The sequence below is a fragment of the Myotis myotis genome, unplaced genomic scaffold (genome assembly GCF_014108235.1).
Source record: "Myotis myotis isolate mMyoMyo1 unplaced genomic scaffold, mMyoMyo1.p scaffold_m19_p_11, whole genome shotgun sequence".
Taxonomy (NCBI): Eukaryota; Metazoa; Chordata; class Mammalia; order Chiroptera; family Vespertilionidae; genus Myotis; species Myotis myotis.
The window spans coordinates 31,574,389-31,599,708 of NW_023416315.1; the positions used below are offsets into that span (position 1 = coordinate 31,574,389).

Genomic DNA, 25,320 nt, shown 5'->3' on the forward strand with positions numbered 1-25,320 from the left:
CTTTTTCATACCCTTGATGGTCTCACTAGATTTCTTGAGGATCTCTCTACATTTATCGGCGGTCTCACCCATCTTTTTGAGGGTCTCACTAAATTTGTCGTAGGCTTCTAGAAAGTTCTTGAAAAACCTTAAAAGTGTGATTTTGAACTCTATATCCAATAGTTTGCTTTCCTCCATTTCTGTCATTTGTGTCCTGTTTCTTTGTCTCCACATTTTGGCTGCTTCCCTGTGTCGATAAGAGTGGCTTTCTGTGCTAAGTGTCCTATAGGGCCCAGTGGCTCAGCCTCCCCAATTACCTGAGGTAGACACTCTTCATGCACCCCCTTGTGGGCTTCGTGCATAGCCTATTTTTAGTTAAGCCTTGATTGTTGTAGGTAACACTGGGAGGGACTGACCTCCAGGCCAATTGGCTGTGAGAATCAGCTGTTTCTGCAGTGGGAGAACTTCTGTGCTAGAGACACCCCTCCGGGACAAGACTTGCTTCAGTGGGGCTTTGGTGCTCACTGAGTCTGCCCCCTGAGTTTGTCCTTTATGGATCCAAGGAGCTGCAATCTGGATGGTCCCACTCTGACCACTGGGCACATTGGCTCCGGGATCTCTAGGGAGGTGCTAATCTAGCCTCTGCCTGAGGCTACTCAGCAGAAGCCAGCTGGGAAGCAATGCAAGTTGCCCTGGGGCCTTGGGCCAGCTGCAGTTTGTTAAGTAATTTTCAGATTGCAAAGGGCCGGGCCTTTCATATGCAAAAGCGTCCATGCATGGCTTGGGTGGGGCGGGGTCCCAGGGGATCAACAGGGTGGGTGGAGCGAGCAGTTATAGCTGCTCTCAGTCCTGCCCTCAGAGGCCCCGCTCCCGGCAATCGCGATCACTGCGAGCACCTCCGAGAGAAAGAAAGCTGCCCTCAAGTTCTGACCGATGCCAGACAGTCCCATTTCTCCCATATGAGTCTGGATCCCCAGAGACTCGCCCGTAACTGGAGCTCAGAGCTTGAGACTCCCTCCCGATTGAAAAAGACAACCGTGTCCTCAGCCACCAGCCCTCTCCGCATGCACCTCCGCACCTTTGTATTTTACTTCCGCACAGCACCTCCTCTGAGTCTTGGTATGCTTTTCTCTTTCCTTCTAGTTGTAGCATTTCCACTCAGCCAGCCTTCCTGTGGTTCTGGATGATGTCCGTTCCATCTTTTAGTTGTATTTTTGAAGTGGTTGTGCGAGGCAGCAATCTCCGGTGTTTACCTATGCTGCCATCTTGGTTTCTCCTGGAATCTCTCTTCAAACATTTTTAACCCCAAACATTTTCATAGAAAAATGAAAAGAATAAGACTATTTTTCAACATTGGTATATTTCACTAAGATAGTATAATCACTCCCATAAGGAACAACTCTTTCAACCCAGAGTAATGGCAAGTTGAGTTATAAGAGTAAATTATAAGAGTAAAATTGTAAGTCATTTGATTTTACATTATAATGACCAGTTTTCTTTGTAACAAAAAATTGTAATGTATGTGGTACATCTACACAATGGAATACTACGCTGCAGTAAAAAAAAGAAGGAATGCTTACCATTTGCAACAGCATGGATGGAACTGGAGAACATTATGCTAAGCAAAATAAGCCAGTCAGAGAAAGATAAATATCATATGATCTCACTAATTTGTGAAATATAATGAACAACATAAACTGATGAATAAAAATAGATCCAGAGACAGAGAAGCATCGATTAGACCATCAAACCTCAGAGGGAACGTAGGGGAGGGTGGGGGTAAGGGGAGAGATCAACCAAAGGACTTGCATGCATGCATATAAGCCTAACCAATGGACACAGACACCAGGGGGGTGAGGGTATGAGTGGGTGGGGGGGCCATGGGAGGATAAGGATACATATATAATACCTTAATCAATAAATAAAAAAGCAAATAGAAAATATTAAAAAAATTATAATGTAGAACACCTTGTTTTGTTTGTTCCATCTTTTAGAAAAGGTAATAGCTGAAAAGAAGGATTACCTTTTTTGCTCAAGAGCTTGACTTTTCTAGGTAGACATATTCAATATACATTAATATAAGCTTGATAAGCTGATGAATTTCTCTATCAATATATATGTGATTATGGATCAAAATAAGAATGTGCTATTTTGCTGATTGCTAGAGAATATTTTTCTAAATGTATTTTATTTCCCTTAATATAAAACCCTGAGTTACAGTCTTTGTGAGCTTTCCCCATAAGCCAGTCTCTCTTTTTCAAGATGTCCAACTACAAATTATGCATTTTCTCCCACCAGGTCAGCTGTCTGCCTCATTGCCACCACCACCTCCAGGAAGACCCCAGATTGTGATAGAGCTGATTGAGTCCAGGGTTTTCTGTAGGTGTGCTTTTGATGCTTCTCCTATGAACAACTCCGTGGGATTTATTATAGCTTGGTCTAGGCTTTCTTCTCAAGATGTCAAAGAGGAACTGAAGCAAGAGACCACAGTTCAGGCATTCTCTCTTTTAGAACTGGACGGCATAAACCTCAGACTTGGCGATAGGGTATGTTCAAAAGTAATTGGGTTTTCTTTACTTTGCGTGAATGTATTAACTTGCAAAACTGGATTTTTTAGATCCTATCCTAAAATTAGTGTTTGTCCCCATAATATAAAGCACGAATGTTTTTCTTTTTTTTTTTCCCTTGGTAATTGTGCCAAATCCAGTGATAATTGGATGAGTCAGCAATCTTAATAACTATGAGTATCTGAATCTAGCAATTTCCTGATTATTATCAATGAACCCTTGTAACTTAATGTCTCTTTCTTAAATTGATTACTTTTATTCTAGAAATATTTTCATTTTTTCAATGATTATATCACTTATTATCCACTTTAAAATACATATTAAATACAAATTCTACAATAATTTATTGAGGCTTGAATATTTTATAAAGATAAAATTATTTCTCAATGTTAAGCAAGTTTTAAAAAATATTTTTATTGTTGATAATATTACAGATATCTTACATTTCCCCCCTTCCTCCCCTCCTCCCAGCCTCTACCCACCCCCTAGGTCATCACTACCCTATTGCTCATGTCCATGGCTAAGCAAGTTTTTAAATTATTATCTCTTATGTGCTAGCAGAAATGGAAATTAAGTACTTAAATATAATAATTTACACATATTTTCTCCATAATGTTATTGCTAAATGATTATTTGTTAACTATATTTATAGATATTCTGTACGGCTTCTATCTTTTTCTTGGAGAAACCACAAGTAAAAAGTTTAGCTACCGAAAGTCAAGAATTTTTTGCAGGCATTAAGGTAAGTAGCAGTGGGGATGGATCAGAAAGATTATCCCTCTGGAACTGTGTTTTCCACACAGTGATTTGGGGATGCTGGTTATAGGACCTCATCACAGTCTGATGTTGGGACCCAAGATTCTGTATTTTTGAAAAATAACCCCAATAATTCTAATGAAGAGCAAATTTTGAGGGCCTCTATTAATGAACTAAAGTTGGAATATACTTACTTTTTTTCTAGAAATAGCTCAAATTAAAATAAAGCACAAGTTCTATGCTTATAATTTATTCCATTTTGTAAGTAAAAGTTAGAATATCAATATTTAGTTAGCATGCATTTTGGAAGGCAGGTGCCAGGATCAAGTGACCAGAGCCTCTGGCTAGAGTAGAATTGGCCCAGAAATCTAGACTTTATTAACTGCAAAAATTGCACCATCTAAACAGTCAGTGTCTATGGTCACTACTGTTAGCACTGGGGTTCAAGAACTGATGAGCTATTCCAGCAGATGACAGGGACTCCAGATTGGTAGAAGGAATGGGCAGTACCAAAAGGTCTAGGCAGGCAAGTGCTGCACACCTTCTGAGGAGTCAGCCATAGTACTGGAGTTTGATCTGGACTCATCTCTAGTTCCAGAACAAGATGGATAAGTGACAGATTGTAAGACTAGGATTCAGAACCAGTTCAAAGCCTGTTCTTGAATAAAGACCATTTATACACAACAGGGACCAGGGAAAAGAGTGAGCAGAGTGAGCTACCTTGTCAGAGTAGCATAGTCACAGTGGGAGGGGAAGTGGAGCTCAGACCTTGGGAACACAACCTTTGGATCTACATTGGTGAGAACTCAGCAGACTAGGAGGAACAGCAGTCAGCCCTGAGGCACTGTTTCTAGGCTAACAGAGAGAGTATTCTGCACTAAGAACCATCTGTTATGAAAACTAGACAAGAACCAAGAATGCATAAAAACTTCCTGCCTCAAAAAACAATTCACCTATGAACTAGGATAGATTTCAGTACTCAGCAACTCCAACCATGGAAAGCAGGAGCTGAGAAATAAGCTGAAGGTTGAGATATTTCAGGTGACAATGATGTTTTGATTTATGAGTTAAAACTACTTAGATTGCTAATTTATATTAGGGATATTAATGACTAAGGATAAACTGACTCTTCCATTAGTGTGTCAGTAAACATTAGCAAGCAAATGGAAGGATATAGGAAACTTTGTATCCTCCACTCTCCAGTGCCCACCACAGAACCAGGATCACTATGGCAGGCTCCAAACTGACTACGATGTGTTGGAGAACTAAATACCCAAACTCAGAGCAGTACGGCAACTCCATGGAATTTTCTGTGTGTTGCTGATGTTTTTAAGGGTTTGGTTTTCATTGATCTTGTGTAACTAAAAAATTCCAGTGCTTAAGTTATTACTACCTGTTACTTTAGAAAAAATACCATTCAAAATTATTGTATCATAGAACTAAATCCTATTTTTACATAACTGCTTTTACATATTTTCTTGTACCAGTTACAACCTGAATTGAGCACTATATCAGAAGATGGAAAAGAATACCAGTTGAGGATAGAGAGCACAATTCCTGTCGTTTGTCCTGAATTCAGTGAGCTTGATCAGGAATGTAAAATCTCATTAAAACTGAAAACTGTTGATCAAGGTAATATAGTAAATCCATTCAATTTTATTATTAGATTTCAAGTAATAACTAATGCTATTTTCCTCTACAAAAAGTCACTGAAGTGTGCTCATAATTCATTGTATTGCATGTTTACATCAAATTATAGCTTAATCATATTAATAACACTGAGCCAAGTTTACAATTGCCAGAGAAGTCCACATTGCAACCCACATTTATCCCTTCTGGGCTCAAAGTATAAATTTAAAAAAAAGAACAAAACAGGAATGAAATAATATCCTCCTCCTCCTCCCCCTCCCCCTTTCTCCTTTATCTCTTCCTTTTTTCTTCTACTTTTCCTTTTTCTCTCCACCTTATCTTCCTGTTTAATTTTTTTCTTTGCTTTGTTTTCAGAGATTGAGTAGACCAAGTGCTCTTTAATGTGTTCCAAATCATATCTAATGAGCGAGGGGTGATGTTATGCTAAAAGTTCAAGCCTGTCCACCATGGATCTCATAGTGCACTTTGCACTTCTCTCCCTAACATAAGCTTATGTTTAAGATCTTTTAAAACGTCTTCTATTTAAATTACTAATTATGTAGATTGTATGATACATGACGACATACATGTCACTGTCACAGCCATAACATAACAAATGTATAATTGAAACATAACACTGTCACATAACAAATATATAATTTAAACTATAACTTTTAAGAGAGATTGTAATCCTATTAGCATAGATTTTCACCATAAGACATACAATTTTATTTAGTAAATACACCAAATAAAATGTATCTATGTCTTTATGTCAATATTATTCCTAATTAAACCAGAGAAACAAAGGATAAAAATGCTATGGGAGAGAGTGTCTCATGGAATGGTACACCCAGGAAAGGAGATGATGTGAAGGTATAAGGAGTCAAGAGAGCCTATTCCAAGATACTTGACTGTAAACAGGGTTAGTGGATAATACCCAGTTACTCACTCAAATTTCAGGAGCACCGTGAGCAACACTCTATTTTGAAATACAGCTCACAACTATGAAATTAAACCCTCTGTCTCAGACGACTTGAAACAATTATACTTCAAAGTACCCCTGAAAGCATAGTGTGCAAATTTTACTACAGTTTAGGAGGCAAAATAATAAGAGGATGATGTTATTGATGTCTTCCAAAATTACATTAAGCAAAAATTTCCTTCAGTTACAAATAGACTTTAAGCTGTATTTGCATGTTCTCAATTCTTTCAACAAGTCAATCATTGCTACAAGTGATATAAAACAGCCTAAATGTATTTCTACATTTCAGAAGTTTGTATGTTCTTGTTCTTTGTCAATTAAAAAATGTTTTTTTCTGGAGGAAAAATTCTGGGTTTTATTCTAGATATTCCTCATCTCACAGGAACTTCCTTAAGTGTATTTGCATTACATCTCTACTTTCATTAAGAACAGGTCAGTGTATCCTAGTCTGTTTCTGCAAAGACTATGCTGCTTTTTCACAGGGTTAAGGGGAATAGTACTTGGCCCTCATACCATAAACCAGGGAAAATTATATCAGGGACTATATCTAAGCCAGATATTTTCCATATTCAGTTTAGGAAGCCATTTAAAAGTCTGGATGTTTCTGCTATTTGTTAAGTGCATGAAAAGCATATATTCCTAGAAAAGGTGCATGAAGACAAAAAGTTTTTCAGAAATTTTGAATCTAGTGCAGACTACCTATGTTAGACAAATATAATTTATATCCAAAAATGCTATGTAGAAAATAGAGTTTTTAATGACTTCTTTTGTCGTCTTTGATTCTCAGAAGGATTTTGTAATAATTCATTGGATGTGTGAGAAAGCATTCTTTGCAGATATTTTCTGGAGGAATCTATTCTTTTTGTTTAGTTATACAAATTCCTGGAGTTCCTTCTCTTCTGCTACCATTTTCTTTCCAAATTATTTTTTCTTGTTTTTTGTTCCATAGATAAGGAAGCCTCTTGAGGTTCTGAATATGTTGGAAAATTTGGGAGGTGAAAAGAGGTAGAAAGTTTATTACTAATGTAGAATTACCTTAATTTCTTTTCTATTTTTTTAAGTTTGGTGAACCTTGTATTAATAATCATTGCTATCACTCAATGGATAGAACATGAGTTCGAGCCTTAAAAAATGTTAAGACATACCCAGACCCAAGGTCCAATTTTTATACAGAAAGTCAAATTGTGCTCCTCATTGCTAGAATTATAATTTTTTTACAGAAGCAAAGATGAATTTTATATAATGCTTTTGAATTTTATCCAAGTGTATATGAGTTTAAAACTTATTGGAGCCCTAGCCAGTTTGTCTCAGTGGATAGAGCATTAGCTCACAGACTGAAGGGTCCCAGGTTCGATTCTGGTCAAGGGTACGTGCCTCAGTTGCATGCTCAATCCCCAGCTTCCATAGCGGGGGCGGGGGGGGGGAACGGTAGGGGAGGCAACCAATCAATGTCTCTCTCACATCGATGTTTCCCTCTCTCTGTCTCTCCCCCTTCTTTCCACTCTTGCTAAACATCAATGGAAAATTATCCTCAGGTGAGGATTAACACCCCCCCCCAAAAAAAAAACTATTGGAAATATTAATATGCATGTACATATATATGTGTATATTGAAGTTGACTAAGTATTTGTAAAGATCAGGTGGGGAGCTCCAATGGCACAATCGGTTAGCGCGTGGTACTTATAAGATCAGGCAGAGTTACAACTTTGGTTTTATGTAGCCAAAAACTACAACCATATTTTTTAAGTAAGAAAAAGTAATTTAAGAATAATCTCTCATTTTAATGTTCTGTATTAATCAACTGATTACATACTTTGGTTGGTGTATTTCCTTACAAAAATCCACAATATAATTTTTCTTTGTAACATAGGTAAAGACCTGCTAGGTTTAAATTTGGCACTGTCTTCCTGTCACGTGGACCTTCGCCAGATGTCATCCTGTGCTAATGGAACCTGTAGCCATGCTCTTGTTTACTACACTGCTGTGACTGATTTTTCCCACGATGGAAATAGAGTTACAGACATTATAGTGGAACCTATAGTTAACGAGGATTTCCTGTGGAACAGCTACACTCCAGACAGCATCCAGGTTGACAAATCACAAATATACCTTCAAAACTCAAGCTTTAAAAATGATATAGATATTTTATCACCATACCTTGAAAACTTTTCATTTCAAAAATTTAAAATGTTATTTTAATTTTAAAATACTATTTTCAACAACATGATAAAAATAACTAATTTTTTTCAGATTGCTAAGCAATTTATTATATATCACTAAATAACATTAATGATATTATTTACTGAAAATATTTTTGCTTTTAAGGTCAGAGTAAAGGATGTCCCAACTGCTTACTGCTATTCATTTACTGACCCACATATAATTACATTTGATGGCAGGTAAATTCCTTAATTGTTTTTAATAGTTTGTGTTCCTTTGAATTTTTTAAAATGATAATATTTTATTATTTCTTAGTCCTATTCACTGAAAAATTAAAAAGGAAGGTATAGCCCTAGCCAGTTTGGCTCAGTGGATAGAGCATCAGCCTGCAGACCAAAGGGTTCGATTCTGGTTGAGGGCACATACTTGGTCCTTGGTTGCAGGCTCCTCCCCAGCCCAGGCCCTGTGTAGGGGGCAACCAATTGATGTGCTTCTCTCACATGGATATTTCTCTCTGTCTTTCCCTCTCTTCCACTCTCCCTAAAAAAAAATCAATGGAAAAATATCCTTGGGTGAGTATTAACAAACAAAAAATTTTTAAAAAAGGAAGGCATGCATGGACATCACTGGCTTATATCAAAATACCAATTTACTTGTGTGGGGTGGTTTTTCTTTAAAATCTAGTTCTTAGTAAATATATGAACTAGCTGTGAGACTGAATTTGTAAAAATTAAGATTCCTACAACTACAAACAATCATCTTATCTTGACTATTTATTTTTAATAATGATTAATTTTTTTGCTCTAGACATATATACTGTATTGCATTTCTAGGTGATACTGAAATAATCTTTAAGGTTTAAGGCAAGATGATTAAACTAACACATAATTATTTTAAAATCTCACTTCTAATTCATGGCAAGGACACTCAAGGAAAAAATCTATTGTAGTAATCATGAATACCTGGATATTGCCTGTGGATCTTAAAGTAAAATAGATAACATGACCAAAAAAAAGTAAGCTATCCCGCTACTAATATCTGCATAGAAGGATTTAAATTCAGTTATACTGTTCTGGGGAATTCATTTAATCTAATAAAAGAGAAACATGCAAATTGACTGCACCTTCACTATGCCCCAAGCCACGCCCACCAGCCAATCAGAGCAACTATATGCAAATTAGCCCAACCAAGATGGCAGCCGGCAGCCACGGAGCTGGAGCAAGCAGGAGGCGTGTTTGCCTGGCAATGGAGGAGGCCAAGCTTCCCGCCTGACCTGGCTGGCTGTGGCCTCCACTAAAGGCAACAAAGTTTCAATTATAGAAGATAAATAAATCCCAGATACCTGCTTCCAGCCAGCCTCCACTGGGAGCTTGGGTGGCTGGGTGCCATGGTCAGCCTGCAAACAGTCATCAGCCCCTCACCCAGGCTGGCCAGGCACCCCAGTGGGGACCCCCACCCTGAAGGGGCTGTGGCCAGCCTGCAAACAGCCATCAGCCCCTCACCCAGGCTGGCCATACCCTCAAGGGGTGAATGTCCCTGCTAGGGGGTTTGACCAGCCTACAAACAGCCATCAGCCACTCACCCAGGCTGGCCAGGCACCCCAGCGGGACCCCCACCCCGATCCAGGACACCCTTCAGGGCAAACCAGCCAGCTCCTACCCATGCACCAGGCATATAATAAAAGGGTAATATGCAAATTGACCCTAACAGCAGAATGACTGGGAATGACTGGTCACTATGACACACACTGACCACCAGGGGCAGACGCTCAATGCAGGAGCTGCCCCCTGGTGGTCAGTGCACTCCCACAGGGGGAGCTCTGCTCAGCCACAAGCCAGGCTGATGGCTGCCAGTATGGCGGTGGTGGTGGGAGCCTCTCCTGCCTCCTCAGCAGCGCTAAGGATGTCTGACTGCAGCTTAGGCCTGCTCCCCGCTGGCAAGTGGACATCCCCCGAGGGATCCTGGGCTGCCAGAGGGATGTCTGACTGCCAGCCTAGGCCCGATCCCCCCGGGGAGTGGGCCTAAGCCAGCAGGTAGACATCCCCCAAGGGGTCCGAGACTGTGAGAGGGCACAGACTGAGCTGAGGGACCCGCCCTCCTCCCCGAGTGCACAAATTTTTGTGCACCAGGCCTCTAGTCCCTAAAAAATGATATGAACATTTCATTGTTGTCAAAATTTTCTTCATGATGCAAGGTAATTTATTCTTTTTTAAAAAGTATAAGGTTATTATTGTTAGTAAAATTATTCAATATTAGTGCATAGATGCAGATCCCCTCCAATAATGAATGATACTCCAAAAGTTCGAACCAGTATACAAAGTTGTAGAAACCAATCCCACAGGCAAGAATCCTTTATGGTTATAATAAAAAAAAAAACAGAAGTTTTAAATGGAAGAACCTCAGGAAAGAGTAGTGGTGACTAATTTTATCCACTATAATCCAACAAGATTAATTGTGCAATAACTAAGTGACAAACCATGTTCTACGTGCTGGGGGCGAGTATGGGTATGGCAGTGATAAGACAGATAGACATACTCTACCTTATCTTTGCATAGGTGAAGAGAGATATACACAGTTAATATATAAAATATATATTATATCTGAGAAAGATAGGCATTAGGAAGAAAACTAAGCAGGGATGGAAAGAAAAGGCTGGAAGCAGGGGTTGACAGAGCATTGCAAGGGTAGAAGATCAGTGAGAGAGATTTAGGTGTTTATCACTACTTGTCTCCTTCAATACTCTACAAAAAAAAAAAATGCTCATGATAAATAAACCTATTAAAAATGTAGATTTTTCATTTTTGCAGCAAAGTGTATTGAATGCATATAAATACTAAAATGAGCACACATTTTTGGTTTACAACATACTGTTGTGATATTTTATACCAATTCTTAATGCAATTGGCTTTTGTTAATGTTAGGGTATATGATAATTTCAAGACTGGAACGTTTGTGCTTTATAAGAGTATGTCACGTGATTTTGAAGTCCACGTACGTCAATGGGACTGTGGAAGCCTTCACTATACCGTGTCATGTAACTGCGGGTTCGTTGCCAAAGAAGAAGGTGATGTAGTTACTTTCGATATGTGCGGTGGTCAGCTACATGAATCGCAGCCATATTTATTTCTAAAGAGCCAACATGAAACCAGCAATATCAAGATAAGTGAATCTTATTTAGGAAGAAAAGTCACAGTATGTATGATTATTAAAAGTATTTTTTCTTTTTTCTACAGAATTTTGATTTATTCTGAATCTATTTGCATCTCTATTAATTTAAAAACTATCATTTTCAGCATTAGGGTTTTGTGGGTTTTTTTCACTAAAATACATTTAGAGTAACACTGATCTTATAAGGAGTAAAATTTTTTTCATGTACCACATACAAATAGACAAAGCAATAGTTAAAACTGTCAAACTGAACTTCCTTATTTAAAATTTCATTATAACTTGGTGGATGATTCATAGAAATATTTTTGGCAATGCCTAATAAGTGGTATATTAGCCATAGATAAAATATATAATTAAGAATAAATATTTGGGAATAGCTAGTCAACTTTTGAAATGAATACAGATGGTCCTGCCTCAGAAATAGACAGGTAGACATGGAAGAGATTAGAAAATCAAGAAACATCAAAGATTACATAGTCATTAATATGCATCACTAATGTATGATCAGCACACCAAAAAGTGAGCAATGATATAAACATGAAATTCATAAAAGAAATAAAATTGGTAAATATGTCCAAAAGTAAAAATAACCAATAAAAATGTAAAAACTTCAATTTCACTAGTAATCAAAGAAATGCCGCTCCTATATTTCTCATACAATATTGGCAAGATTTCCAGACCCTATGCATGTCATTTTTCAAGAAATTTTACTTCTGAAAACTTACCATAATAAAATAATTAAGGATGTGCAGAACCCCACATAATATCCCTCCTTTTGAGAGGGAAAAGTTACAATTAATCAATGATGAATAAAAGAGTTTAACCAAAACCCCAAATATAGCAATGTCACATAATAGACCACTTTATAGTCATGAAAATTTTGGAATAGATGTGTATTTATTGACAGGAAAAGAAATTAATGAAATATAGGAAAGGTTTTCAAAGAATATGCACCAGCACCCTAACATTAGCCACCTCAGATTGAGTAGCAATATGAAATTGGCTTGCTTTTAAAATAACACCATTTTTTCTAAAAAGAAAAACTGAAAATTTTAAATCTAAAAAATACATGGAACCAGGATAGACACAGTCAAGAAACAGGGTGGCATCAACAAAACAGATGGAAATTTTTAAATCTAATAAAAATAAAATAAATGGGGTAGTAAAGTCGGAGGAACAGACATACGTGGTGTATTTTCAGTGGATTTTAGAAGAAAGAAATTCTCAACATGTACATCCAAGTCCCTGATCTGGGAGGGTGAGACTTCTATGATCACAGGTGACATAGGCTATTAGGATGACTCAACAAACCCCTTCTCTCATTCCAACTCCCCTAGCAACGTTCTGGTTATAATTTGGCTTCTGATTCTATTTGCCTTCTGGAGTTACATTTACATGTATAAATCAATTACTCATCAGTCTAAGTCTAGATCAAATAATTACTATCAGAGACATTACTTGGTAAACATTATACTCAACATTAATAGCTGTTTTAATTGCACAAAATGTCTCACTCTAGTTTAAATTATTTTTAAAGAGTTTAAACAAAATATCTCAATAAAAGGATCAATGTGGAAATCAAATTTCAAATCAGCAAAAGGCAAAACCCCATTATTTTGACATATAGCATTAAAAGGAAAGGTGTAGTCTAAGGAAAATCAATATTTTATTTTCCTTTTATATTGAGAGAATAAATGAATTTATTTTTTACATAATCGCTTTTTCATAATCTGCACTGAATATTATTTTTTATAAGTTTATCTTTATTGAAAGTATTACAGATGTCCTCCTTTTTAAATATTGCATATTATTTTAAATGACTTCTTTCTGTTTTTCAGATCTGGTTTTCTTCTGGAGCATTTATCCGTGCTGATCTTAGTGAATGGGGCCTGAGTCTAACAATCAGAGCCCCTAGTGTAGATTACAAAAACACTTTGGGACTTTGTGGCACCTTTGATGAAAACCCTGAAAATGATTTCCATGACAAACATGGGATCAAAATTGATCAAACTTTTAATAATTGTTTTGCTTTTATTAACGAATGGAGGTAAGAAAGTAAATTAATATTTGACTTAAAATGAGTGATGACTCAATACACTACTTTTTTTTGCAAGATCTTCCTGGGGAGGGGGATGGGATGTTTTTGTTCAAATTACTTTTCTGTTTTCCATCTGGAAGGATTTTGCCAGGAAAAAGCATGTTCGACACAGTGCCAATATCTCTGCCATCGCCTGGAAAACTATCCTATTGTAGCTGCTCCTTGGACACCACTTCACCCTACCCGTCTTCTAATCATCTGGTCCGTGTTTCTCAAGCAGACATTGCTTCCGACTGCAAAGTCCTCACAGGTGTCAAATTCTCTTCCTTGATACCAGAAGTGGATGTCACTTCTAAATATATTAATCCAGAAGCTCTTGTCAGAGAGATCAACAAGCATACCTCTCAAGAAGAAAATAATTCAAATTTCTTTCAAGACAAAAAGCACGTGAATCTACTCAAACTGGATTTAAATTTACAAAAATATCCTAAGAATGAGAAACAAGATGTACCAAAAACTTTGGACAATGGGATATACACACGGGACCAGGATAGACACAGTCAAGGAAAATGGTGGCATCGACAAAACAGATGGAAACGGCAAAACATTTATGAGTTTCTTCCTTTGCTTGCTTTCCAAAGTCTCGGCCAGAAGGATGTAAAAGAGCTTATTTATTTTTTCCCTGAGGACCATACTGAGGATGTCCAGCAAGAGTTTGTCCCCACGTGGCCTACACCCTCTGGCCTCACGGAACACAGCACGTTGGAACTGTGTCAGCGGACTCTAGCCAACTCCAGCATAGGAAGGCGCTGTCTCGCCTTTCTTGGCAAGAGACTCGACAGTGTTATAGATATGTGCGTTAAGGATGTTCTCCTAAAAGATGATCTTAGCTGGGCAGGAGCAGGGGTGGCCCTTTTAGAAAATGAATGTGAAAGGAGAATTTTGGAAGAAGGTAAATATAACACAGAAGAATATGGCAAATCAATTGAAGACATTCTCTTAATATTAAAATGCCCCAATTTGTGCAGTGGCAATGGGCAGTGTATGCAATGGGGATGCATGTGTTCCCCAGGCTTTGGTTCCTATGACTGCAGTGACTCACGTGGTAAGTAAATACTCTTCAACTGCAATACTATGAATGTAATTTAATTCTGAAAATATCTTTGTTCTTTTTACCTTCAGTATTTTAGCAGGGTTGTACAGATAATATAGGGGGGAAAACAAATTATATTAACTAATCCTATATGATAAAAGGCTAATGCAAATTGTCCCCTTGACCAGAAGTTCGACCTGGAATTCAACTGGGAGTTCAACCAGGGGGCTGGGCCTGCCAGCCAACTGCCCACTGTCCCTCCCTCCAGCTGGCCTGACCCGATCTGTGCATGAATTCGTGCACCAGGCCTCTAGTACATTAGTATTTTTCCAACAGTGTTGCATCTTATTCAGAGTAAAAGCTGAAGCACAGCCCTAGCTGGTTTGGCTCAGTGGATACAGTGTAGCTTGTGGACCAAAGGGTCCCGGGTTTGATTCCATTCAAGGGCACATGCCTGGATTGTAGGATCGATTCCCAGAGTGGGGTGTGCGTCTCTCTCATCATTGATGTTTTTTTTTCTCTCTCTCCCTCTCCCTTTCTCTCTGAAATCAATAAAAAATATATATATTTTAAAAAGCTGAAGCACATATAATAGCCTGTAAGGCACAACATGATCTTGCACACAATATCTGTCAAAACTTACCCCCTGCTATTATCGCCCTCACTCATTCCATTCCACCCACTTTGTTCTCGTTGTGTTCCTTGCAAATGCATGGCTCTCTTGACCTCGGGAACTTGGCACACAGCTGATCCCTCTACTGGCAGAGAATAAGTTTTTCTAGAACTCAAATTTAGTTTTCTTAAGACTATGTTTATATTTTGCTAATTATACCAATTTGCTTCATTTTTTCTCTAACTTATCTACATGGAACTATTTTCTCCCAACATATTAGAGAAAGAAGTTTTTAAAGTCTATTTGATGCCATTAACAGGTAAACCAATAACTCCTGATTTTCCTCCTATCACCACCATTCTTTCCTTTTTCAACTGCAGGTGTTTCTAGCTCAGTAAATGCAAACTTCGTCCCTCTCACTACTCACATTAAAAATCTGTAGTCATCGCCCTGACCGGTTTGGCTCAGTGGATGGGGCGTCAGCCTGCAGACTCGAGGGTCCTGGGTTCGATTCCAATCAAGGGCATGTACCTTGGTTGCAGGCACATCCCCAGTGGAGGGTATGCAGGAGGCAGCTGATCGATGTTTCTCTCTCATCGATGTTTCTAACTCTCTATCCCTCTCCCTTCCTGTCTGTAAAAAAATCAATAAAATATATTTTTTTTAAAAAAATCTGTAGTCATCTTGCACGGCCAGTGTGGCTCTATGGTTGAGTGTCAACCCTTAAACCAGGTGGTCATGGTTTGATTCTCAGTCAAGGGCACACGCCCTGGCAGCGGCTCATGCAGGAGGCAACCAATCGATGTGTTTCTCTCACATCGGTATTTCTGTCTTTTCCTCTCTTCTACTCCCCCCCCCCAAAAAAAATAGGTTTCCAGTTGTTAAGTATATAAAACACAGTTTATTTTTGTATCATTATTAATTATTGTATTATTTTCCATACAAACTGTAAACCTACATTTGCTCCACTCTGTATATAGCATATATACTCTGATTTAATGGGTTTAAGTATAATAGCAGGGAATATGACAGGTAATCACATAGTTCAGTATGGTGTCCTGTGTCTTTTGATAGAAGTGCTTAGAATAGTAGAAATCATGTCTACCTGGAGGGATAATAAAAAGCTTTCAAAAGGTAGTGTCACTACAGCTAAATTTGATCCAGAAAGAGAAAGGCATTCGAGGTAGAGGAAAGAGCAGGAGCAAAGGTACAGAGGCGTCACCCACACAAACATCACAGCACACCTTGGGCACTGTGAGTAATTTGGTATGCCTGAAGTCTATTGGGAGGAGGGCTGCTGCAGGGGTTGAAGCTAGAGAGGTGGCCAGTATCCAGACCACCGAAACACTATGAGAAACAGGATAAGGTTTACATTTGAAAAAGGCTGTTTCAGAGCAGTATGGAGGATGGACCACTTGCAGGTAAAAAACTGTGCATGTCTGAAGGTGGGAAGAAGGGTTAAACCAATATCGCAAATATATACAGGAAAGACATGAAGATATTCTGACCTAAGGTCAGGAGATAACAAATGAAAGAGACACTAAAGAAGCAAATTGATAATACTTGGTCAATGATTGAAATGAGGAGTGGGTTTTAAATTTTATCATGGTTTTTCAGTATTATTTATTAAGTTGCTATGATTTCTGTTAACATTTCCTTTGAATAACTTATTCAAAATGTTTTAATGTATCAAATTACATTTTTAACATTGTTTTATATTATTTTCTTATTATCTTAATGTAATTACGTAATATAATAACATTGATAGAGATACAGGTCTATTTAATCCCAATGCAGTAATATATAACCACAGCTACATTTGATTTGCTATTTCATTTAAATTTTTATGCATATTTATAAATAATATTTACTACAGGATTATGCCACTCTGATCAAATGTTTATAAACTTTTCATCTCTTTCTGTGCATTGCAACAATTTGGAAAATATTCTTTCCTTGATTATTTTGTAAATGTTTTCCCAATAGATCACCTGCCCTGAATCATTTTGGGAGGTGATATTAGATTATTTTCTGTTTCTTTCATGGTAATTATTATTTCAAATATATTCTATCACTTCTTGGGTCAATTTAGTCATTTATGTTTTATTTAAAAATCATTACTTCATCAAGATTTCAAATTTTTATTTAAAATGACATGTAGTATTCTTGTATAATTTAAAATTATCCTCATATATGTAGCTTTTTCTCTTTTCTTATGTTCAGTTGTTTAGTTGTATCTTCCTACTGTTTTTATCTGGACAGAACTTGATAAAGGTTATCTGTTTATTGTTTTTTGCATATAATTATTTAGATTTTCTTCTCTGTTACCTGTTCTGTTCATAACTCCTGTTTGACTTTTTGTTGATTTGTAATAGTACTTTACATGTTCTTAAAATTATCTTCTTTATCTCAGTGGCTTGCTTTTATCTATGTTGTCTTTTTATGTAGAAATATTAAAATTTTATGTAGTCAAATACAGGTATTTTTTATTACAGTTCTTATTTATAGCTTCCATTTCCAAAGATCTCCTAACTTCTACATTATGCATATAATCTCTTCAATTTTCTTATACTGTATCTATTCATTATTTTATATTATTTTATATTTTACATTCAGTTCTCAGTCCATCTGGAATTTATGTTGTGAGTTAGAGGCCCTATATATTTTTCCTCCAGATAAATAAGCAGTTATGTGTTATCATTTATTAAAATAAGCCATATTTTCACGCTGAAATTTAATACCATGTTTTTATATTAAATTCAAATATACTTGAGATATATTTCTGAGTTTTCTATTATGTTTTTATTACCTAATGGTCTTTTTCTATGCCAATAATGCATTATTTTGATTAGTGTGGCTTTATAATACACTTTAATATTGCTAAGGTAAATAGCCCCTCACAATTCTATTTTGTAATTTTTCAATATTTCTGATGCCTACTTTAACATGAACCCTAAGATTTATTATATTAAATTTCAAAAGAAAACAATACATTTTATTAATGTGCATTTGCTAAAATATACTCCTCCCTTCATGTCTTCTGCTATATTTTTCATAATCGAAATTAATTCCAATTCTTCTCTACTTCTTTCTTCAATTCAAAACCAGAAACTCTCCTAAGAAGATGACTCATATGAAGCGGTGTGGGGCGGGAAGGAGCAGTCCTTCAGTGCACAAAGACAGGACAAGAGGACACTAATTTGTCTCAGATTTTTTATCAGTTGACCTGAGGATGGATCCAGGGTCCTCTTGTTCTTTGTACTGTGATAACTACTTTGTTCTTATTTTTGTTTTGGGCTATATTTGGTACACTCTTGTGTCTCTATTAGTCTGAAACCCTATGATTTCTGTGTTTTATGAAGTCCTCAAAATTACCATAATATTTCATTGCCCTTGTTTCTGTTTATCAATTATATTAGTATTATTTTTTATTGTTGCTTTTGGTTTGTTTTCTTATGTCTTTTTCTGATTTTGATTTGATTTATCCCTTTTTTCATATTATAAGGGATTTGAGAAATGCTGTGCCTGAAGGCACTGCAAAAATCAACCCTAAATCAACAGTAGAAAGAATAAAAGAGAAACATGTCTAGTCACTGCTTAAAATTACCCGGATTCTAAAATACAAGATTTTTCATACCAAAGAAACTTTTTAAAAGAGTTACTGAATAAGGAAAATAAAGTACCTTGGAAGAGAGAAAAAATGACGACCCACCCTTACAAACAACACACACAAAACTGTTTAATTCCTACTTGAACAATCAATAAAGATGAGGGTATAAAATCCTGTTTTGTCACATTGATAAAATGACTAGAGCCACAGTTCTTTCTTTGCCTCTCATACAAAATAGCATTTATATAATTATCAATTGATTTTCTATAAGCATTCATTTTCTTTCCTTACCTTTCCAGGCAAAATAACTTGTCCACTCCTCTATGCTCTTATAGTTTCCATAGCTGTCACTTTTATAGTAATGATCACAGATCATTAAAATGAGTTGCTCACATGCCTATATCTTTACAACACCGAGTTTCTCAGGGATGGAGCTGGGCTTTCTTTTGCTTTGAGCTTACTGTGTATTAGGTGGTAATAAATGTTTGTTGACTATTTCTAACTCTTAATAAAACTATTAGTTATTGTCCTCTAATTGTTACACTGTGTAGACAAATAGATTATAAGTTTATTGAAAGCAGGAGTTGTGGGCTGACTCCTCATTACTGCATGGCTCCTCATACAGTGTTATACATGCAATAGATATTGAATGAAAGAATGAATTACTTAATATTTGATATTGTGGGTAGAGCAGAACCTTAATAAATATTATTGACTAACACTTATTTTTTTCCTGGTTATTTAGATATAAATTCTCAGTCGCCATCAACAGAGCATTTACTAACTGGTGCAAGTTTTACCCACAGTCTGTTTACTACCAAAACCAGCAACATCTCGTACTTTTCATTAAAAACAGTTATAACTCGAATGAATAATTCAAAGGCAATGTCTCATCAAATATCAGGTTTTAAACATGCGGCTCATACTTTGAGTACAAACCTCAGCCTGGGGGAGCTAGAAGTTCCTATGGACAATCGTAGTTATATACGCATTAACCCCAATCTCTCCCATGATGAAGTAAAGGACATTAGCCAGGGCACTGTCCAAACAGAGACAGAAGGATATAATTATCAAGTTTTCACATCTGCCCAGGGTTACACACAGCACATGGATGGGTTTGCAGCATCAGTTAGTAGAGTCATCACTATTTTTCCAGAAAAGCCAGAGTCAATCAAAATACCAACCTGTGCAGAATCGCCTGGCTTTCTGGGTGTTTCCTGTGTGCCAACCACCGATGGTCACTTCCGATGTGGAAGCTGCCCCCTTGGATATTACGGAGATGGCATCAATTGCAAAGGTAGTATGAAAACTCTTCAAAGAAAACTATCCAGTTCACATTAAAGTAGTTAAGAAGATATGCTATTTATTAATTTCTATTTACTCCGTTTAGTTCAATAATTTCTATTTATTTTACTTATTTATTTGTCTATAGTCTTTTTCATATTACAAAAAATTAACATGGGCATTTCTGAGTTATTTTTAAATAGTGTTAATATTAAATAGAATTATAACTATATAAATGTATTTATTGAGTATCTACTGTGGTCCATGGTCTATGGAAACATTCTTTATCAATTTTCTCATATAATCCACAAGGACCCAACAAATTGGGTGTTATTTTCTCGTTATACAAATGAGAAAGCAGAGCCTTAGAGGGCTAACTGGTTTTCCTGGAATTAAGCAGCTAAAAAGATAAAATAAGAATGGGAATAACATTGTGGTCTGGGTTCTTTTCAGCTCTCAGTATGCATTTAGCCCTTTAAGTTACTACTTCTGACATATTTGCTTATTTGCATAAATGAGGTTTCTCTGTAATTCCTCCAGCTCTTGAGAATAAAGCAAATTGGGCATCACATTAATTTTGGGGGGGGGAAAAGCATTTACTTCTTTTCAAAATTATCAGCATTGTTTTCACTGATGCAAATCAAGTTTTGGCTTTGACAACATAAAAGCTATTTTTTTTGTTTTTGTTTTGTTTTGATTTGAGACCTACTTACACAATAGCGATGTTGGAGTATTCCTTTGTTCTCAGTATTCCCTGGAGGAACTCTTATTTTTTCTGTAGGAATAATGACAATAATAATAATCTTCAATATTTAATGTTTATAATATAGAATTTATTATTATTGAAAAACAAAACAAAACAACCTCATGCATTGCAGTTTCCTCAGAAGTGTTAAATGCCTAATAATTAGAATATATCAGGTAGTTATAGAAGCCTAAGGAATACAAACTTGTAAGCTTATGATGTGTTCCTGGCATCTTGCTCTTTGAAATTCTAATTATCCTTGCCATTCACCAACATTTACCTGATTAGTACCTGACATTTCATCGACCTCTGGAAAAGACTGTAATATAATTTCATAGATAAATGTAGTGGTGATTGTTTAATAATAGTATCAAATTAGTCAAAGTTCAGAAAATTTTACTTTTATGACTAAGTCTATAAGCAACATGTACATACTGTATCAACAACTCAGCCTTTTACCCTTCATTTTTGCAGCCATTTGTAGACACCCATGTGGAAAAGGGAGGGAGTGTGTTGCCCCAAACATATGCAAATGTAAACCTGGTTACACTGGTTCTAACTGCCAAACTGGTAGGTATAGTACTCCTTAGTTTGCATAATTAATTTAATTGATAATTGATATTTCTAACCAAGAGCCTTATTTTATACAGCTATATGTCTTCCTGATTGCAAAAACCATGGAAAATGTATTAGACCTAACATTTGTGAATGTACCCCAGGACATGGTGGAGCAACTTGTGAAGAAGGTAATAATTCAAATTAAAAATTGAATAATAAAACAAATTTTTAAGGATAGTTTTTCTGTATACATATTAATATATATTCATTAATGCTGGTGAGGGGGTCAAAGTTTTTAATGTTTATTTAAAATAATTTATTTGAAAATTTAAAAAAATTAAATTTCTAAAATCAGAAAACTAAAGAGCAATAGCTTACTTGTCCTTGGTAAAATTATCTTCAGGAATAATTTTTTGAGATTTAGTTATAAGTTATCAGAGCCCTACAATTATTTTACCTTCAAACAAAGGACATCTGATTATTGAAGGACTTGTCAAACATAGTTTCAAAGAACTGTGAAATACCAAATAATTAGATATCAGGTAGATATCAGGTAGTAAGAATAAATTTAAAAAGAAACATGTCTGTATAAACCAGCCAGCATGGCTCAGTGGTTGAGCATCTACTTATGAACCAGGAGGTCACGGTTCGATTCTCTGCCAGGGCACATGCCCAGGTTGTGGGCTCAATCCCGAGTGTGGGGCATGTAGGAGGCAGCCAATCAATGATTCTCTCTCATCACTTATGTTTCTATCTCTCTCTCCCTCTTCCTTCCTCTCTGAAATCAATTCAAATATACTTTAAAAAATAAAGAAAAGCATGTCTATAGCCATATAATTTTATTGTCTTAATAGAAATCTTAAGTAGAGAGTTTAGAAAATGATATTCCTAAAGTGGATAATACTTTAAAAAACAAATTTGTTATTTTAAAATTAATATGTTGGTAGATGGTAATGTAATCTTATCTAATAATAGACAAACATGATAATTAACCGTAGCTCCAACACGCTTCCCATTGGCTAATCAGGGCGATATGCAAATTAACTGCCAACCAAGATGGCGGCCGGCAGCTGAAGCGAACAGGAGGTTTGCTTGCTCCAGTGATGGAGGAAGCCAAGGTTCCCCACCTGCCGCTGTCAGCCTCTGAGCTTGCACTCTAAGAAACAATGTTGCAATTATAGAAGTTAAACAAAACCCAGAAACCTGCTTTCAGTCAGCTGGGCTTCAGCCAGCAGGATCGCAACAGTGTTATATAATCACAGAACCCAAACAAACCCAGATCCCTGCTTTCAGCAGCTGAGGTCTCAGAGCTGCAGCCAGGCCTCAGAGCTAAAGCTGGCTCTCAGCTCCAGTGACAGCCATAGAAGGTAAATAAATCCCAGAATAAAAAAAGAAAAAAAGGAGAAGTTGGGAGCTTCAGTCGCCTGCCAGCCTGAAAACGGCCCTCAGCCCCTCACCCAGACTGTCCAGACAACCCAGTAGGGACCCCCACCCTGAAGCAACAAGATGGTGGCTAATTTGCATACTGAAGGCGGGCGGCAGCAGGCAAGGCTGTCCGCAGTCTGGGACCCGGATCTGTGACCTGGCGGGCGGGGGGCAGCGCTTGAGGCTGTCCGCGCGACCAAGACATGGATCTGTGACCCTGGCGGGCAGGGGGCAGTGCTTGAGGCTGTCCGTGGTCCCAGGACCCAGATCCATGACCCTGCCGGGCGGGGGGCAGTGCTTGAGGCTGTCCGTGGTCCTGGGACCTGGATCCGTGACCCTTCCCGGAGGGGCGGCAGCTCACACAGGGGCGGATCGGCCGGGGTTGGGCAGGGCAGGACGCCTGGCTTCCACCCAGCCTCAGTCACTTTGGGCAGGTGAGCAGCGCAGAGAGCCTCTGGACAGGGGAGGCAGGCCAGCGGAGGGCGTCCTGTACTTCCCACATGGCGGTGGTGACAGCTGTGAGCGTGCCAGGCGGAGCCTGCAGGCTGAGCTGAAGTAGCGCCTGCAGGCCATCAGTGCTCAGGAATGGCTGCGCAAGATCTGCCTCCTGGCCCAGAAGGTGCAGGATCGCAGGGACAGCCACCGTGGTGGGCCAGACTGACGTCCTCCTGGCCGCACCACGGGGGTTTGCGGATCTGCAAAGCCAGAGGCCTCCAGTGTGCACATCCCCCCCGGCGTGTGAACATCCCCTAGCACACTGTCACCCTCCCACGCCTGCAACAGTTGCAAACCAAGGCGTGCACAAGTTCCCCCCGCCTCTCCACCACACTTCCATCAACCCAGCATGCCTAACACCCCCACAGGATGTGCACACAACTCCTCTGATGCGCTCACGTCCTTTGGAGAGTGTCTGGGTGTTCTGGGTGCTGAGGGTGGGCACCTGTGAGATGACAGTGAGAGGGCGGAGTGGTGATGCCCTGTTCCCACAGAGGCCAGTGCAGCTACGAGATCACCTCTAGGGGGTTAATGCAGGTGCTGAGGCGGGAGCAGATGCAGATAGACACACCTGGTGGGGGCGGGCGGCCCTCACTGAGGTGCCTTTGGTCAGCGTTCAAGATCAAGAACCCAGAGGTGGAGAGGAATTCCGTCCTCTTAGTGAAACAGTGGGATAGTTGGGGCGACTGTAGAGGAGGAATGTGCACTTTGGGTGCCAGCACCCATGAGCGAAGGTTGCCCTGACTGAGCCTCGCTTGCTTGGGGCCTAGCGCACTCCTGCCAGGCAGCGGGTGACAGGATGTGCTTTTCCAAATTAATGAGAGAAAACACTGATTCTCCTGCTGCCCACGAAGATGGAAAGTGAAGTGGGGAGACATGTGGGGAGTGAGCGAGGTTTCCTATCTGGGGGTTCCAAATCTGCTGTTGGTTTCTTTCACCGCTGACTAGAGATATACAGGGTGTCCCCCCAAAATGTATACACACTTTAAATACCTACTAATTCCAATGGTTTTAAGCATAAGAAAGAAACAACAATGGAGCTGTTATCTGTTAAAAGTGTGGGCACAAACAGGTAGTTGGACATTCCCTGAGGGGTCTCAGATTGGAGAGGGTGAAGGCCAGACTGAGGGGCCCTTTCCCTGCCACCCCTACCCCAGTGCACGAATTTCGTGCACCAGGCTATTAGTTATTAATAAAATAGAGCCATATTAAATGCTTTCATAACAAGGTACAAATTAACAAATTAAACTAAATCTATAATAAACCAACAGAAACAGTCAATATCAATAGCATATGAAAATAATTATGGAAATATAAAAGTGTTCTACTTGTAAGCTAAGTATCACTTTCCAGAAGCTAAGATCATATATAATCTTATCAGTTAATCATAAGTTTTATAAACCAAGACATGCTAATGATTTGTGGGTGTTTTTAGAGCTCGAACTCATAGTGAATCCTACAGAACCAAATTTCATAGTAAAAGATAACTGAGCTTATTATAATTTGCTCTTACAAAAAGCTTTTATTGTGGCTGTATTTTATAAACAAAAACTGACTTTTTTAAAATTGAGAGCTGACTTAATAACATAATCTGTGTCTGCAGAATATTGTAGCCCACCTTGTCAACATGGTGGCACCTGCTTGGCTGGAAACCTCTGTACCTGTCCTTATGGTTTTGTGGGACCAAGGTGCAAAACAAGTAAGCAAAGCTCTTGTGGACTCATATAATGAAATTGCTCCTTTGAACAGCTGATGGCTTTAATGCTAACTGATATAAACCCAACCCCAAGGAAAAACCACACATTTGTGATTTATTATGACAGTTACCATTCAGCATACTACTGAGAGTGCTGGGTGCCAAAACTAAAATAAAAGTTTCTTCTTATAAGCAACTCTTTTTTTGGCCTTATTCATGACCATTTCTCCATTTTTTTTTTTAGATGACAGGAATTCAGTTTGTTGAATTACATATAAATGTATCTCATTTAATTTATGCCTGTGATTACTTTCATTAGTAACTAATAATTTTTCCAAATGGCCATTTCTTGTTTACCATTCAGCTCAATGGTTTCCTACTTTCCCATCTCTATCAGCAAAATAAGTAAAATAAAAATAACATGATGTGAGAAACGGAGACCTTGTAAAGCCAATGGAAAAATTATTTTTATCTTTCTTTCTGATCTTATTCATTAAAGATGTAATAGGCAGGTATGAGCTA

General features: G+C 37.9%; 1 protein-coding gene across 1 annotated transcript in view; it reads left to right on the top strand.

Moving 5' to 3' along the window:
• Positions 1-25,320, top strand: part of VWDE (von Willebrand factor D and EGF domains) — a 48,919-nt gene that overhangs the window by 14,753 nt on the left and 8,846 nt on the right. Inside the window, 12 exon segments of the mRNA XM_036328986.1 lie at positions 2,278-2,525; positions 3,199-3,288; positions 4,790-4,934; positions 7,784-8,001; positions 8,239-8,312; positions 10,995-11,265; positions 13,080-13,288; positions 13,420-14,384; positions 19,341-19,892; positions 21,099-21,194; positions 21,275-21,370; positions 24,706-24,801. Coding sequence (XP_036184879.1) covers positions 2,278-2,525; positions 3,199-3,288; positions 4,790-4,934; positions 7,784-8,001; positions 8,239-8,312; positions 10,995-11,265; positions 13,080-13,288; positions 13,420-14,384; positions 19,341-19,892; positions 21,099-21,194; positions 21,275-21,370; positions 24,706-24,801 — 3,060 coding nt within the window.